The sequence below is a fragment of the Microchirus variegatus genome (genome assembly GCF_963457635.1).
Source record: "Microchirus variegatus genome assembly, chromosome: 18".
NCBI lineage: Eukaryota > Metazoa > Chordata > Actinopteri > Pleuronectiformes > Soleidae > Microchirus > Microchirus variegatus.
This window is the reverse complement of record NC_139819.1, coordinates 2,952,780-2,969,524: the sequence shown is the minus strand read 5'-3', so window position 1 is coordinate 2,969,524 and position 16,745 is coordinate 2,952,780. Positions and strand designations below refer to the sequence as shown.

At 39.4% G+C, this 16,745-nt stretch overlaps 1 protein-coding gene across 1 annotated transcript in view; it reads right to left on the bottom strand.

Moving 5' to 3' along the window:
- fras1 (Fraser extracellular matrix complex subunit 1) overlaps positions 1-14,223 on the bottom strand; it is a 147,706-nt gene extending 133,483 nt beyond the window's left edge. Inside the window, exons 1-2 of the mRNA XM_083905303.1 lie at positions 14,030-14,223; positions 11,408-11,439 (exon numbers count right to left, since the gene is read on the bottom strand). Coding sequence (XP_083761429.1) covers positions 11,408-11,439; positions 14,030-14,120 — 123 coding nt within the window. The 5' untranslated portion in view covers positions 14,121-14,223. The remainder of the gene's footprint in view (positions 1-11,407; positions 11,440-14,029) is intronic.
- Between the last annotated feature and the right edge of the window lie 2,522 nt (positions 14,224-16,745).

Sequence of the window (16,745 nt, the reverse complement as noted above, 5' to 3'; positions counted from 1 at the left end):
CTAGTGTTTTCAGATGTAAAAACGAGTGTTTTCAGATATAAAAACTAGTGTTTTCAAGAATAAAACTAGTGTTTTCAGGGGTGTAACAACAGTGTTTTCAGATGTAAAAACTAGTGTTTTCAGGTATAAAACGAAAACAAGTGTAAAAACAAGTGTTTTCAGGTATAAACTAGTGTTTTCAGGCATAAAAACTAGTGTTTTCAGGTATAGATACTAGTGTTTTCAAGTATAAAAACCATTGTTTTCATGTATATACTAGTGTTTCCGGGTATAAACCAGTGGTTTTAGGTAAAAACTAGTTTTTACAGTTATAAAAAATAGTGTTTTCATGTATAAACTAGTGTTTACAGTTATAAAAACTAGTGTTTTTAATGTATAAACTAGCGTTTTCAGGTGTAAATACGTCATTTTTTTTATTTTGGTACTGGGGCCAAAAGCATGATTTAATTAGGTTTAGTTCAACTTTAAGGTGTTTTTGGGGACACTTAACAGAATTTTGAACATAAGGAACAACTTTATATGCAAATATAAAACGTATAATAATAAAAAAATCACTATAGGCAGAAACTAATCCAAAATGGTTCAGTTCCGTTTTTAAGAAGTTGAAAAATCACACAAACTGGTTTGTATTATTTATAAAAAAACACTCAAACTGATTAATTTAATATTAATTTAATAATATAAGCAATAATATCTCGTCATTTTAAATCTATAGTTTAACTGGAAATAAAAAATGATGTCTCAAATGAAATCACATTCTCTGTCAGTTGGATGTTTTATTTTGACGTCGTGTTGTTTTCTTTCAGACGGCGTGGAAAAATAATGCCATAGCTCTATATTTAAATTAATTTAATTTAATTTATGTGAATTTCTCTGACTGTTGCTTTTCTCTGGATGATGTAAAACCACGAAACTCCTACAAAATAAGATGCAAGTGGGGATTTTTTTTTTTTTTTTTTTCTGCAGCTCTTGAATAAATGTCCTTTTACCTTTGCTCTGGTGGAGGAGGAGGAGGAAGAGGAGGAGGAAGAGGAGGAAGAAGAGGAGGAAGGATAGCGATGGTGGAAGGTGTGCCTGTGTTTACACTCTGGATTAATGATGGCTGAGCCTCAGAGGCTGAAGGAGGAGAGTGTAGCAGGAGCCTCTGTGGCTGATGTTCTATTTCCAGTGAACATGATAAAGTCTAGTTTTGTGGCTGAGCTCCGGTGTTGAGGCTCAGGTCATCGTCCGGCTCTGGTTTCCTTCTATTATCGTCCCTCCGGGCTCAATGTCGGCTTTTTCGCCCGAGCGCAGCTGAAAATAGTCGCCGCGTCTATTTTTTCACTCCCACATTAACGTCTAACTTACAGAATCAACACAGCTTCGCGGTGACGGACGAGCAGGAAACTCTGCAGCTCAATATTAGACTTTTCTTTTAAGTTTTTCCTCTCAGCGCAACATTAAAAATGTGTTGTCGGTATATTTCATCACAAGCACAATCACAATGTCATTATTGTCATTGCACAGAGGAATTGGACGCAATTGTTATGTGAACGTTCACATGAAACAAGAGGGAAATAGAAAAGACTAATAGAAAAATCTCATCAACGTCAGGACATGTGAGACATTACCCACGTCCACCGTAACAGCATTAGCTGCTTTATTTGTTTTTCTCTCTCTCTCTCGTCTTTATTTTCATGAGATTTATCTGTTTTTGCTCTTTTTGTTTCACCAACGACCAGAAATAACTCCTCGTATGAGTTTGTAAGTGTGTCAGGACACAGACCGTCGTTCCTCGTCCCTCCTCGTCCCACCGGTCGAAGTTCAGTTTAAACAAAAACAGGAACATTAAAGTCCAGATAAAAACTAATACATAAATCAAAGTACATCAGGGGTCAAAGTTCAGGGTCACGACGACTCATTTACTGTGAGAGAAACACCACAGAAGGGAAATTCACAGTAAAAGTAAAAATCCTCGGTCAGATTAAGCCCCGCCCCCCCCCACACACGACTGGCCCTTTCGACAATCGTGGGGTTTCCCTCAGATTTGAGTCTGACTTGAACAGATTATCCTGTAGACTGAGGGATTAACAGACGCGGTTTTAACATCATTAAAGTATTTTTTACGACTGGACAGTGATTGTGGGCGTGGCTAGGAACACCCGCAATAACCAATGAGAGCGAGTCGGACCGGGAAACAGATGTTTACGTACTTTTGTTTAGAATCTTAAAAAAGTTCTAATAACCTCAACTATCAGCACAAAACATGGTACAAAAAAAAAACCAGCTGTTAACTTCTGAAGTCACGTTAAATCATGCGAGATTCTGTGAGATCACAAATCCGTGGATCTCAGGACTGGACTGGATCATCTGGACCGGACTGGATCGTCTAGTCAGTGTTTTCTCCTAGTGAGGTTTAGTGAGGTCACTCTGACCTGAAGTCGCTTGATACTACTTAATATTGTATTCATGACTTATTATTATGATAATATTATTATGGGATGTGTTGGTGTCAGTCTCTGCCGAGCAGCAGGAACCCTCATAAATAACTAAATAAATACATTGACATCCAAACTTCACTTCTTTTCTCCGACATAAAATCTGTGACATCAGCGTCTGATTGTGATGAAATATTGTGATGAAAAACACGCTTCAAACTTCTTTTCTGCTGAAGTCACCGAGGTTAAGGTGAAGTTAGTGAAACAACAGTCAAAGACGCTCACAGCAACAACAACTCACTCACAGGAATTCAAAAAATGCACTTCTTTTCTCTCCGGCGGCCGCCGTCGCGCTAATCTCACGCTCTTTACGGCGGCAAATAATCACGGCGGAGACAAAGGAGGCTGGACGTGAGGACAAAGAGACGACTGTGGAGCAAACGTTCAAACGTCCTCATTCAGTCACGCTCGGTTCACTCTCTCACCAGGAGAGAGAGCGGCCGGGGGTCAAACTCAGGGTCAGAGCTGGTTCTGTCAGGGAAAATCAGCTCCTGATCAACGATCAGTGATCAATGATCAGGGAAGATTTTTCTGCTGATTTCAGAGTTTGTCAGAGAAACTCAGTGAAATAAAAGTGTGTCGCCGAGTTTCCTCTCAGAGACAAAGAGTGGTCGTCTCCCACTGAGCCGCAGTAAAAAACGAGTTGAGGCGAGTTAGTGCTCTCAGCTCAGAGGTCAAAGGTCGTTCAAACACAGTGCACACACACACACACACAGTCAGTTTAAGACCAACGCTCAGAGTCCCAGTGTTTTCTCTGGGATTAGAGGACAAGGAGGATGTTGAAATGGTTTTCAAAACAAAATCTCCGGATTTTCTCCAAACTCCGCGTTAGATTTTTTATCTTACGTCACGATTCGTTTTCCTTCTTTCAAACAAACGACAAATGACAAATAAAAACTATTCGAGACAAGTTCTCACCTCTTTTACCATTCGGGTTAAAGTGCAACAAAATAAAAGTGAACAGACTTTCTTAAAAATATCAATTTTCAACCAATTTTTGACTACGACTACAGAAGCCTAGAAGAAGAAAACATAATTATTATGTATTATATGTATATATATGTGTATGTAATCATATGTATGTAATGACTTTGGAAGAAGTTGAAGTGACTTTTTTATAATATTAATTAAGTAAAAGCCTTAAAGTTTATGACATATAGTGTAATTGAGTATCAAAAGTCATTTTCTGATATAAAATCTACTTAAGTTTAAGACGTAAAAGTATTAAAAAAGTGATGAGTCAGGATGTGGATTTGAAGTATTTGTACAACAGTGATATAATGAGAGCAGTGTGAGTCGACCTCTGTATAAATGTGATCAGTCTGGGAATAAACTGTCTTTTCATGTCTTTTGTTGTCTTTTCAGAGACATGAGGACGTGTCTCAGTGTCTCAGTGTCTCAGCACGTACGAGGATTCAAACGTTTTCCATTCAGTGACTTTGTTTCTTTGTTTCCCTGCAGTGACTCTGTCTTTGAATCTTTGTGTCTCACAGATTTAATCCCAGATTTAATCCCCGACGTCGGCTGCGTTTGCTTCTCTGCTCCCGCTTTTATGAAAACGTTCTTTTGAAAAAACACAACATGACTTTGTGAATTCATTTTTCTTGACTTGTGAAGAGAGGAAAAAAAAGAACAAGCAGATCATGACGCTGATCTTCATCTCCATCGTCATCTTCAGCCGCAGATTTAAAGTGAAAGTGCGTCTGCTCTGAGCGGCAGCACACTACACGTCTTACATATATCATCTTTAAAGTATGTGAACGTACGACTTCACCGAGTATGTCAGCGTTTTTCCTCCTCCCGCTGCGTTCTCGTCCTCCGGCGACATTTAGGGCCTGATTTGTCTTCTTCTCTCTGATCGCAGGCTCCAGCTCCTCGCGGGGGGAAAACGTGGCAAACGTTAAAAAAAGACAGCGAGTCAACAGCGAGGAATTATCACCGCAGCCCGAGTGTTAATCCACCGAGGAAGAGCTGCTTTTATACTGATGCACAATCTGTGTCCAGCAGCGGTCACATCCTGTTAGAGCCTCTCATGGTCTTCTACAGCAGCAACAGCAGCTCACAGGCTTCACAAGACAAACCACAGAAAGAGAGACACTATTCAAACAACTCACTCTGTCCGTGTGTAACTATGTTACTGTAACTCATACAACAAATGCATGTGTTGCGTTAAATAACTGCTGAGTCAGCGTTGATGATGCAGCTGAAAATGAAAATGTGTCTATGACCTGACAGTTTAATCTGGACGTGTCCCACATTTACATCTTGTTATGTCAGGAATTCAGGCCTGAAGCTGCAGCTCATATATTAGGACGAGGTGCTGCATGTTATTCAAGCAACTGTCTGTGCCTCACTGCAACTCACTGCAACTCACTGCAACTCAACAGCTGTTTCACTGTTTCACTGCCTCACTGTTTCACTGCTTCACTGTTTCACTGTTTCACCGCTTCACTGTTTCACTGTTTCACTGCTTCACTGCCTCACTGTTTCACTGCCTCACTGCTTCACTGTTTCACTGTTTCACTGTTTCACCGCTTCACTGTTTCACTGTTTCACTGCCTCACTGTTTCACTGCTTCACTGCCTCACTGTTTCACTGCTTCACTGTTTCACTGCCTCACTGCTTCACTGTTTCACTGCTTCACTGCCTCACAGTTTCACTGCCTCACTGCCATGTTTCACTGTTTCACTGCCTCACGGCTTCACTGTTTCACTGCTTCACTGCTTCACTGCCTCACTGTTTCACTGCTTCACTGTTTCACTGCCTCACTGTTTCACTGCCTCACTGCTTCACTGCTTCACTGTTTCACTGTTTCACCGCTTCACTGTTTCACTGTTTCACTGCCTCACTGCTTCACTGCCTCACTGTTTCACTGCTTCACTGCTTCACTGTTTCACTGTTTCACCGCTTCACTGTTTCACTGCTTCACTGCCTCACTGTTTCACTGCCTCACTGCCATGTTTCACTGCCTCACTGTTTCACTGCTTCACTGCCTCACTGTTTCACTGCTTCACTGTTTCACTGCCTCACTGCTTCACTGTTTCACTGCTTCACTGCCTCACAGTTTCACTGCCTCACTGCCATGTTTCACTGTTTCACTGCCTCACGGCTTCACTGTTTCACTGCTTCACTGCTTCACTGCCTCACTGTTTCACTGCTTCACTGTTTCACTGCCTCACTGTTTCACTGCCTCACTGCTTCACTGCTTCACTGCTTCACTGTTTCACTGTTTCACCGCTTCACTGTTTCACTGTTTCACTGCCTCACTGTTTCACTGCCTCACTGTTTCACTGTTTCACTGCTTCACTGTTTCACTGTTTCACTGCCTCACTGTTTCACTGCTTCACTGCCTCACTGTTTCACTGCCTCACTGCCATGTTTCACTGCCTCACTGTTTCACTGCTTCACTGCCTCACTGTTTCACTGCTTCACTGTTTCACTGCTTCACTGTTTCACTGCTTCACTGCCTCACAGTTTCACTGCCTCACTGCCATGTTTCACTGTTTCACTGCCTCACGGCTTCACTGTTTCACTGCTTCACTGTTTCACTGCCTCACTGTTTCACTGCTTCACTGTTTCACTGCTTCACTACCGCACTGTTTCACAGTTTCACTGCCTCACTGCCATGTTTCACTGCTTCACTGCCATGTTTCACTACCTCACTGTTTCACTGCTTCACTGCCTCGCTGCTTCACTGTTTCACTGCCTCACAGTTTCACTGCCATGTTCCACTGTTTCACTGCTATCTTTCACTGTCATGTTTCACCATTACACTGCCGTGTTTCACTGTTTCATTGCCATGTTTCACTGTTTCATTGCCATGTTTCACTGCTTCAGATTTCTGTCTGCAATTCCATGTCATATTATCATGAATTGTCTTTGAGTTTCTTTATTTTACCAGTAAAAACGCTATAAAAAAGAGCTGGAGATGAAAGGAAATGAGCAAAAACAAACACAAAAGGTTAATTTCAGAGCTTTAAAGTCAAAGAGGAGACGATCATCAGTCGTTATCACTGAAGCACAGCTGAACATCTGTGGAGTCTGTGCTTTGTTTTTTATGACAAACACCAGTGTGAGACCATTATTCTCAGGTTTTTAAACTGTCAAACAGAAACAAAACTTAAAGACGTCAAGATCAGCTTCGGGGAGAACATTTTAACATCAAACATCGTCTTCAATCTCCCACTGATTCATATGTAAAACCACACAATCTGTTCTGCTGCATCATTTAAACCGGCGTCTAACCCTCAACCCCCACCGCGCTGTCACTCAAGAGACATTTTAAAACATTTATTTAGATTAATGTTTTACAGAAAATGTCACGCAAGACCATTAGAGTGTTGCAGAGTCGGGGGGGGGACAGAAACAAAGAGTCGACATCAGTCACACATGAACGACTGTGTTTCTGCTTTAAATCTCTGAGTGACAAAGTTTATGTTTGAACTAAATCATTTACTAAAGTAATTGTGACTCTCAGTTATATTTAAGATTAAGACAAACAAGATTAACAAAATACAGAAATTCTATTATTTCTGTCATTTAATCACCACCTGCAGCCAAAACATCTGTCACATCATCACCACTCACTCTCCCACACCAAACCCCATAGAGAAAATCAGCGATTTTAGCTTTGCAGGGACAGAGGAGCTGCTGTATCCACTGCTGCCTCCATCTCTAAGTTCAAATCTTATTTATAGTCTTATTTTGTGAATTTGGCTTTTTAAATATTTAATTTAGACTTAACTTAGTGACACAAAGTGACCACACGAGGCAGCAGTAGACCAGCAGCTCCTGTGTCCCCCGTGATGGGGGTTTGGTGTGGGAGAGTGAGTGGTTTACAAACGTTTCCTGTCTGAACTCACATGTGTGAAATGACCATGACAGTGATATAAAAAGGAGCTCAAATATAATGAGCACTGTTTGTTAATGAAAGACATGAAGCCTCTGAGCAAAGAGAGAGAAAGAGAGAAAGAGAAGGTTCAGGAAATTAATCAAAGTTCTAGACTTGAGGCACAATATTTATCACACATGTCAATAAAGTTTATTTTGAACTAATTAAACCTCAGGTTTCTTCAGGCATCAGTCAAAATATGTCGTCGTTGTTGTTGTTGTTTTTGACAAATCAGTTTGTTCTACTGGAAAGTTTGATTTAGAAAAAGATATTTTCTAATGAATTACATCAGTTACACGCGTTTAATATTTAACTTATTTAAAGATTTACTTTCTACACGACTTCTACTTAAAGATGATTACTTTTATTGAAGCGATTATAGAGACGGCTCAATTTAGTGCTTATTTAACTGATTTTTATTTGACCAGATGGAGGAAAATAGAAAATCTACACTGAATTAAAAGGAAATTAAGAAATGTAAGTGTGTTATTTTTATACTCCAGGTGTTGAAAAGGGTTTTTTTTTCACTTTGAACTCCAGAGGTTGTTTCTTCTTTTTTCCTCTGACTGTGTCCAAACATGTCCACATGTCTCACCTGTCTCTGCAACTTCACCTTTTTTCCCACAAACCCCCTCTTCTTCCCTCCTGCTCCTAAAACAACGTTCCTCTCTTTACATCCTCCAACAATTATCTTCAAAGCCACGAGGAAAAGTCAGGATGTTTTCCCGTATGTGTGTGTGTGTGTGTGTGTGTGTGTGTGTGTGTGTGTGTGTGTGTCACTGCTGTTATGCTCAGTCTTCACTGTAATTATCCTGATAACACAGCAGGACACCAGCAGCAGAACTCTCCTCTCTGCTGTCGTCTCTTTACAGCCTTTTAACACAGATTAGCAGTTGTTGCCTGTGACATAAGTGATGTTTTTCTGTTTCTCCCATTCTCTGAGTTTCAGACTCACAGAGCAGAGGCGACACAGTCAGCCTCAGGTTCATCCTGCGTGTTCCAGCTCACTGATTCTCTGACTCAACACAGAACACTCATTTCTGTCACACAGAACAAACTAAACTACCCCTAACCCTAACTAAACTAAACCAAACCAAAACTAAACTAACCAAACTAAACTAAACTAAACTAAACTAAACTAAACTAAACTAAACTAAACTAACCCTAACCCTAACTAAAATAAACCAAAACTAAACTAAACTAAACTAAACTAACCAAACTAAACTAAACTAAACTAACCCTAACCCTAACCCTAACCCTAACTAAACTAAACCAAACCAAAACTAAACTAACCAAACTAAACTAAACTAAACTAAACTAACCCTAACCCAAACTAAACCACACCAAACCAAATATAACCAAACTAAACTAACCCTAACCCAAACTAAACTAACACTAACCAAAACAAACTTAACTAACCCAAACCAAACCAAACCAAACTAACCATAACCCAAACTAAACCACACCAAACCAAAACTAACCAAACTAAACTAACAAACTAAACCAAACTAAATTAACCCTAACCCAAACTAAACTAACCCTAACCAAACCAAACTAAACTAACCCTAACCCAACCAAACTAACCTTAACCCTAACCAAACCAAACTCAACCCTAACCAAACCAAACAAAACTAAACCAAACTAATCTAAACCAAACCCAACTAAACCAAACCAAACAAAAATAAACTAAACTAATATAAACTAAACTAGACCAAACTAAACTATTCTAACCAATACTACACTAACCCAAAATAAACTAAACCAAACCAAAACAAACTAAACTAAACTAAACTCAACTAAACTAAACTAAACTAAACTAATCTAAACCAAACCGAACTAATCTAAACGAAAATCAAACCAAACCAAACTAAAGTCAAACTCAGGTCAGGTCAGTGCAAACAATTCCCATTAGTTCCCATAATTCCCAAGTTTTGTCCAACATGTAAATTACCTGTTATTCTGTTATGTTGTTGTTTTATTTATCCAACATATTCTTATTTATTAGTGCCTGTTAACCTTGTAAAAGAAGAACATGATTATATATTTAATACAAACTACAACAAATAAAAAGAAACGTGATCTTTGTGTTTCGTCTTCAGCAGGACAAAAACAAATCTGTTGTCTCTGATTTTAAACCGGAAATATTCCAAGAAATGTCTCCATTCACAAAAATGACTCTACACACTGTAGTACATATGCCAGGCCTGTGTGTGGCGCTGTGACGCTGCTACAGAAATAAACCCAACATCGTTCCCACAAAGTTACCAGGGGGATTTTTTCAAAAATTATCTGAATAATCTGATCGTTTTTATGATAACAGCGTATTTTTAAACGACACTGACACTGGGTCATTCCATAATCTCAGAGATATAATCTGTAAAAACATGTATGAGGGGATTAAAAAAAAAAATCCAAAATATAATCTGCTGTCAGGACACGGAGGCTTTAAATGTAATGAATGAAATCTTAGAATCAGTTCTCGAGAGAAGGGGTTTAAGAGAAGAGTGATGGGATTATTAATACACTCACTGTGTTAATCTGGGAATATTTAAGAACTTTAGCTCAGGTGTGTTTTCATTTTTCTGTTTCTATGAGACGCAGAAAAGAAAAGAGCTTCAGCTTCTGTTTGTTTTTCCTGTTTCAACATGTCGCACACACACACACACACACATTCTTGTACTTGCCACATACTGAGGACCAGCATTTCCACTTTATAAATCAACACAATTACAAATATCTACTTCATGAATGACACTTCATGGTTTTTTTTGGTCCAAAATTCAACAAAATCTTTGACAAGAAATGTTTCGTCCAACATTTGACAAAAACATCAAACTATACTATGTCATTCAAAAGTCGAAATACACATTTGAAATAAACATGTTGGTCTAAAATTTGAAAATACAATTTTGAAAAAAAAAATTGGTCGAAAATTTGGAAACAAATATTTTGGTCGAAAATTAAAAAAAAAAAATTGGTCGAAGATTTGAAAAAAAAAATTTGGTCGAAAATTTGAAAAAAAAAATTGGTCAAAATTTTGAAAAAAAATTGGTCAAAATTTTGAAAAAAAATTGGTCAAAATTTTGAAAAAAAATTGGTCAAAATTTTGAAAAAAAAGATGACCAAACATTTTTGGTCCAAAATTTGACAAAAACGTCACACTATACTATGTCATCCAAAATTTGAAAACAAAATTTGACCCAAAATTTTTGGTCCAAAATTTGAAAACAAAGTGAGGACCGGCCAAAATGTCCTCAGCTTGTACAAATGACCTCACTTTGTTGGTTAAAAACCCTCACTGGTCCTCAGTATGCCGCAAGTACAAGAACACACACACACACAGTGTAAAGCAGCTTTGAGTGGTCAAGACGAGAAAAGTGATCCATAAATACAGAACATTTAGCATTTCTATATGTAGATTAAATAACAACAGTCTGTTTTTGTGTAGAAAATACACAGAGATTAGGTTTGAACAGACTTTCAGTGACAGCTGAAGACGTTTGGAAAGACAAATCAAACCCTTGAGACTGAAAACGTCTCAACAACAGCACGAGATTCAGCCAAACAACAACAAAAACTCATCACAACCACAGTCACTGCAATCATCATCATCATCATCATCATCACCATCATCATCATCATCAGTACAGCCTCCAAGTATCCACCATGAATTATAGATGACACACACACACACACACACACACACACACACACACACACACACACACACAGACATAATACACTCTCTAGTCCCTTAATCTAACCTTAACCATCACAACTAAGTGCCTAACCTTCACCCTTAAATCTAACCCGGGTCTAAACCAGGTCTGAACTCTTGAAAAAGTCCTTTAAAAGACGTGAGGACCGGACGAAATGTCCTCACAAAGACACACATACAAGAACAAACACACACACACACACACACACACACACACACACACACACACACACACACACACACACACACACACACACACACACACAGTGAATAAATCATGAGAATAAAAAGCACCAGACTGGGTTTTAAAAAGACACTTACGGCGTACGCTGATCCCTCGTAGACGCAGGCTCCTGCAGGACCACACAGAAGAGGGTTAGCGTTAGCATTAGCATTGAGATAGAGACAAACATGTGTTACGTAGTTGGAGAACGATGTGTTTGAAATGACTCGGCACAAAATGTGACGTTCATGTCTTCATTAATGCTCTAAGAAAACAAAACAACACTGTTGTTATTGATCAGTATTGATCACTATTGATAAGAATGGCTCACGTTCTCAGAGCGACGTCACTTCTGTTGTAAACGAACTGGTCGAAAACGTGAGTGAAACACAGAGGAAATGAAAATATTCAAATGAATTCAGACTCCGATTTCATTCAAATATCAAATATGAGTTGAATAACGAGAGTCTGCGAAGGTAAATGTCAGAGCGGAAATGAGAGGATGGAGGGAAAATACCAGGTTTTATATTCAAACACACTTTTATTCACAGGCCTGAAGCTTTTTCCCTTTGAGAATTAAAGCTGCGGTGTGTAACTTTTTTGTCCTTCACAAACACAAACACTGCAACGTGATTGGTTTGCTCCGTCAGACCTGGCTGAGGGAGCGTTTGTGAGCGTACAGCAGCAGAGCAGCGGCGGGCGCAGACAAACTTTCGACGGGCGCTTGTTTGTGTTTTCAGTCTCACTCCGTCTTAAGCTCCGCTCCTGGTTTTACTTCCTGTCTGCTTGAGTCGAACAGGATCAAGGTGACTAAGTAAAGGGCTCTATAGCGCCACCAGAAGTCAGGTCATGGTCAGACAAAAGTTAGATCGGGACGAAAAAGCGGCCAAATTTGCGTTCAACGCAAAATGTAGGATTTTTTTCTATCGTGTCTAAGTCGCACATAGTTGTTGCGGTTTTAACCAAACTTGGTAGACGTGTTGCCCTCATGATTCCAAACAAAACTTCTAATGTACTTCCATTAGCTCCGCCCACTCAGAAGTCGGCCATTTTGGAAAAACAAAAAACGGCTAGTCTACGCATTTGAAAAAAAAACTCACGCTAGCACGTTTGAGCTAGCCGCGTCAAACTCGGTACATATGTTCTAGACAAGTTAATGATTAAAATGTGTGAAAGGATTTTCTCAGCGCTCCGACAAAGTTGACGTTAAAATGGCAGGAAGAGTACTTTTAAAGGTCCACTTTTAGAAGCTTTAACGTAAAACAGAACATCTACATGAAGAGGTTGTGATTAAAGCGTGCTGGTCGTCCTCAGCAGGATCAGTCAGTGGAGAATCTTCCTTCATGAAACTTTCACTTTTATTGAGGCGAACGCTGCCAGGCAGATTGGACGCTCGCCCGAGATGAGAAGAGCGAGATAATGACTCTGAAAACTGTGGAAATCAGTGAGTGCAGCTGAATCTGCTGCTGCTGCTGCTGCTGCTGCAGAGAAACTCTCTCTCTCTTCTTTGCTCTCCAGCTTGTTTTTAAATTATTCTCATTCTAAAAACAGAGAGTGATGCAGAAACGCGAGGAGAAGATTCTGAACCTGATGAAACTTTAACGACTTCCACGGATTTTTACCGACGTGTTTGGAGGTTTAAGGAAGTGAAGAAGTGAAGAAGTGAGGTCGACTCAGGTGACTTTAATCCAGACTTCAGGATAATTCAGGCTGATAATAAACGCAGCCTCAGGACTTTTGTCTCTTTATTCTCTCGCTGACTTTGAAGTTTGAAACACATTCACACATCAAACACTGAACAAAGAAAACTCTTATAAAATGTTTCAACGGCAAAAACTCTTTAAACCACAGTTTATCATTGTTGAGTGAGACTTTTGTTTGTTTATGTTCTTTCATAATAAACTTATCATATCTTATTTAGAAAACATCCCACAATTAAGAACTTTTTATTTAGATTTTTCAGATTACACAACAAAATGTAACTATTTTGTTTAAAAGAGGATTATTATTATTATTCAAAAGGTTTATTATTTTTCTACTCTTTCTAACAATTTTTGTTCTAATTTATTCATGGGGATTTCCCCAGTGTGGATCTAATCTAATCTAATCTAATCTAATCTAATCTAATCTAATCTAATCTGATCTGATCTAATAACAAATAACAGCAACAATTCACTGAAAAAAAAAAACGTGCGCGTAAAAATGAATGAACGAGTGAATTCAGACCAAAGTTGACGTGGAACTCGTGAACTTTAGTTCAAAGAAGTCATTTTAGTTTTTTTAAAGTTTGTCCCTCGTCTCCAGCAGGGGGCGCTGTCTCAGAAAAGAGACTTCTTTACTGATCATCAGTTCACTGCAGTGTGGGGCCCATGCAGGTAGTTTTTACGGCCCTGCTGATTTCGAAAATAAACTTTTTAACTTCTATGTTTATTTAGATAATAACTATGTTTATTTCGATAATAACTTTGTTTCCACATTCATGTAAAAACAAACTTCTGCTCCGAGGATCACAACTGTCCTGGAGGAAGCTCCAGGACTCCACGTCTCCTGGAGGAAGAATTCCAGGAGCCCTGGAGCTTCCTCCAGGACATTCAGGACTCCTGGAATGTCCTGGAGGGAATTCCAGGATGTTCATACAGTAACTTCATGAATGAATGAATGAATGAATGATTTCTGTCTGGATCTGTGTGGTAAAAACTTCAACACATAAAAACACTGACCGTGGATTCCAGTGGAGACACACAGGACCTGGATTAGGATCAGGATCCAGATCCAGATCGGAGTTAAGAAGCTGTTTGCACGCGCGGCCATGATGTGAACCGGAGCGGCTTTAAATCCAGATCCAGTCCGGAGGGAAACAAACTCACAAACTCACAAACGTGTGTGTGTGTGTGTTTTTATCCGAGCGCAGAGGAAATCCCTCTGCGCATTCTCAGTTAGATTCTGGTCTGTAAAGATCCAGGACTGAGGTCCAGGAGGGATCAGCGGCTGCAAGAGCAGGTTCAGAGGCTCCGTGCTGAGTCTGTGCTCGAGACTCAGACCTGGTTCGGGACTCAGACCTGGTTCAGGACTCTCCGCCGCGTCTTTTCCTCTTCTTCACAAACACACACTCTCACCAACTCCGCCGCAAAATAAACAGTAAATCCTTCTGTAGGTCCAAAGTCCAGGTGGTCCAGGTCCGGATCCAGGTCCCGGTCCGGGTCCGGGTCCAGGTGCAGGTCCAACAGCAGAGGTGCAGGTCTTCGCAGGAACCAGCTCTGGACCGTGTGTGTGTGTGTGTGTGTGTGTGTGTTCGCTCCTGCAGCGACTGTTTGGTGTAAACTCACTTCAGTGTGAGGATCAGGTCCACGATCCTCCCCCTTTACCCCCCCTCACCCCCCCTCCTCCTCACACACACACACACACACGGTCCTGCTGCTGGAGTCGATAATGACGGTATTATCATGTATCATCATAAAAATCGCTAAATTGTGCTCATTTGTTGACAGATTTTCAAGCTTTAACTGTTTTTCATCGACTGGGATTGTGTAAAAAAATAACATTTATTGTCGCTTTTGAGATTTAATAAATAGTTTCTGAACTCTACGATTTGTTTTAATTATTATTTTCATCGTCCTCTCTCTAATAATAGAGACAATAAACGATATTATTGTGTATCATCGTGATCATTTTTTTAACTAAGTTATGCAAATGTACAAAAAAAAAATTATCATGTCGTCACATTCGTATTTATTGTTGCTTGTGATATTTTATTATTCGTTTTTGAACTCTTAAAGATCGACATTATTAAAAGATAACTCTGGTGAAACTCTGGCCGCATTCCATTTACATCGGAGCTCGGAAGTCGGAACTTGGAGCGACGTCACCTCAGTAAATGAATCACAGTTTATATCCAAACAATAAATGAATGAATGAATGAATGAATGAATGAACGAATGAATTAACAGAAATCATATTCATGTCAATGAAGCGTTACCAAAAAAAAGACGGTTGAACTGGTGAATCTGTCTCTCTAGCTCCCTCCGGTGGTAGAAAGGTGAAAAGTTTCTATTGAGACACAAATCACAACACCTGGCGTTACATTAAACTGGCAAATAAATCACTTTTTTAAAACTATAAAACAACTGATTTACATTTAGACGTCGATAATAAATAAAATAAAGGAAATATGATCCTGAATATGTAACCATATTTCAATACGAAATAAATACATATCCATTATTATACATATACGCAGTTAAAGTGTTTTATATAGTTCAGATGTTTCAGGAGACAAAAAGGTGAAAAATACAACATTTTTTAAAAAAGACGAAGATTGTGTGACTTCTGTGTCACGTTTGACACTTTTAAAACACACTTTTCTATAATAATGAGAGATTGTGCGATGTTTTTACTGTGATTTGCGTCTTTTGTGGGCGTAAGAAACGACATTGAGTCTAATTATGTTATTAGAACTGTCACACAACTGTCACTCTTTGTACAATAAGAGATTTTAAATAATGTTAAAAGTCATTTTATAGTTAACTAAACAAAATTGATTTATTAATTGAAAGAATAAACAGCGATGTGATGTATAATCTGATTTAATCTGCACTGGTGTCACATTAATGTAGACATTGATGATCCTGCAGAAACCTCTCTGAGCACTAATGCCACTTTTCATTTTTCCACTGAGTTTATTTTTCATATTTAATATCTAGAGAGTGTTTTCTTCACACCTGTGTGTGTGTGTGTGTGTGTGTGTGTGTGTGCAGCAGTGAGATTCCTCAGCGTCACATGGCAGAAACCTGATCTCCTCTCAGAGTCTTTGTCCTCTGCAGGAACCTGGATCACAATCACTTTTGTGTTTGAATGAATGAGCCTCATTTTCTGCTGCTTTTGTCTGCAGCACATGACTATTTTTAAACCTCCACCCAGTGACACAGCAGCAGCAGCAGCAGCAGCATCAGCAGCAGCATCAGCAGCAGGGAGATTAAAATATTTGGGTGAAAAACCTCCATCATAAGCAAAAAACGGACCAGTTGGTGTTGAGATGTGGACTCAGTGAGGGTCACGTGACCTGCATCACCTGCATCATCTTCCTCTAAGACTCTGGTCACATGTTCACGTCTTTATCTCACTGTTAGACAGACTTTTCCAACAGGAAACTGAAGTTTGTAAACCATTCACTCTCCCACACCAAACCTCATAGAGAAAATCAGTGATTTTAGCTCGCGGGGGACACAGGAGCTGCTGGTCTACTGCTGCCTCGTGTGGTCACTCTGTGCCACTGAGGTCAATCCGAGCAAAGGATTTCAAACACTGAAGTGACAAAATGAGACATTTGAAGTTAGTGATGGAGGCAGCAGTGGATCAACAACTCCTGTGTGCTGTGATGTTAAAATCACTGATTTTCTCTATGGGGTTTGGTGTGGGAGAGTGAGTGGTTTACAAACT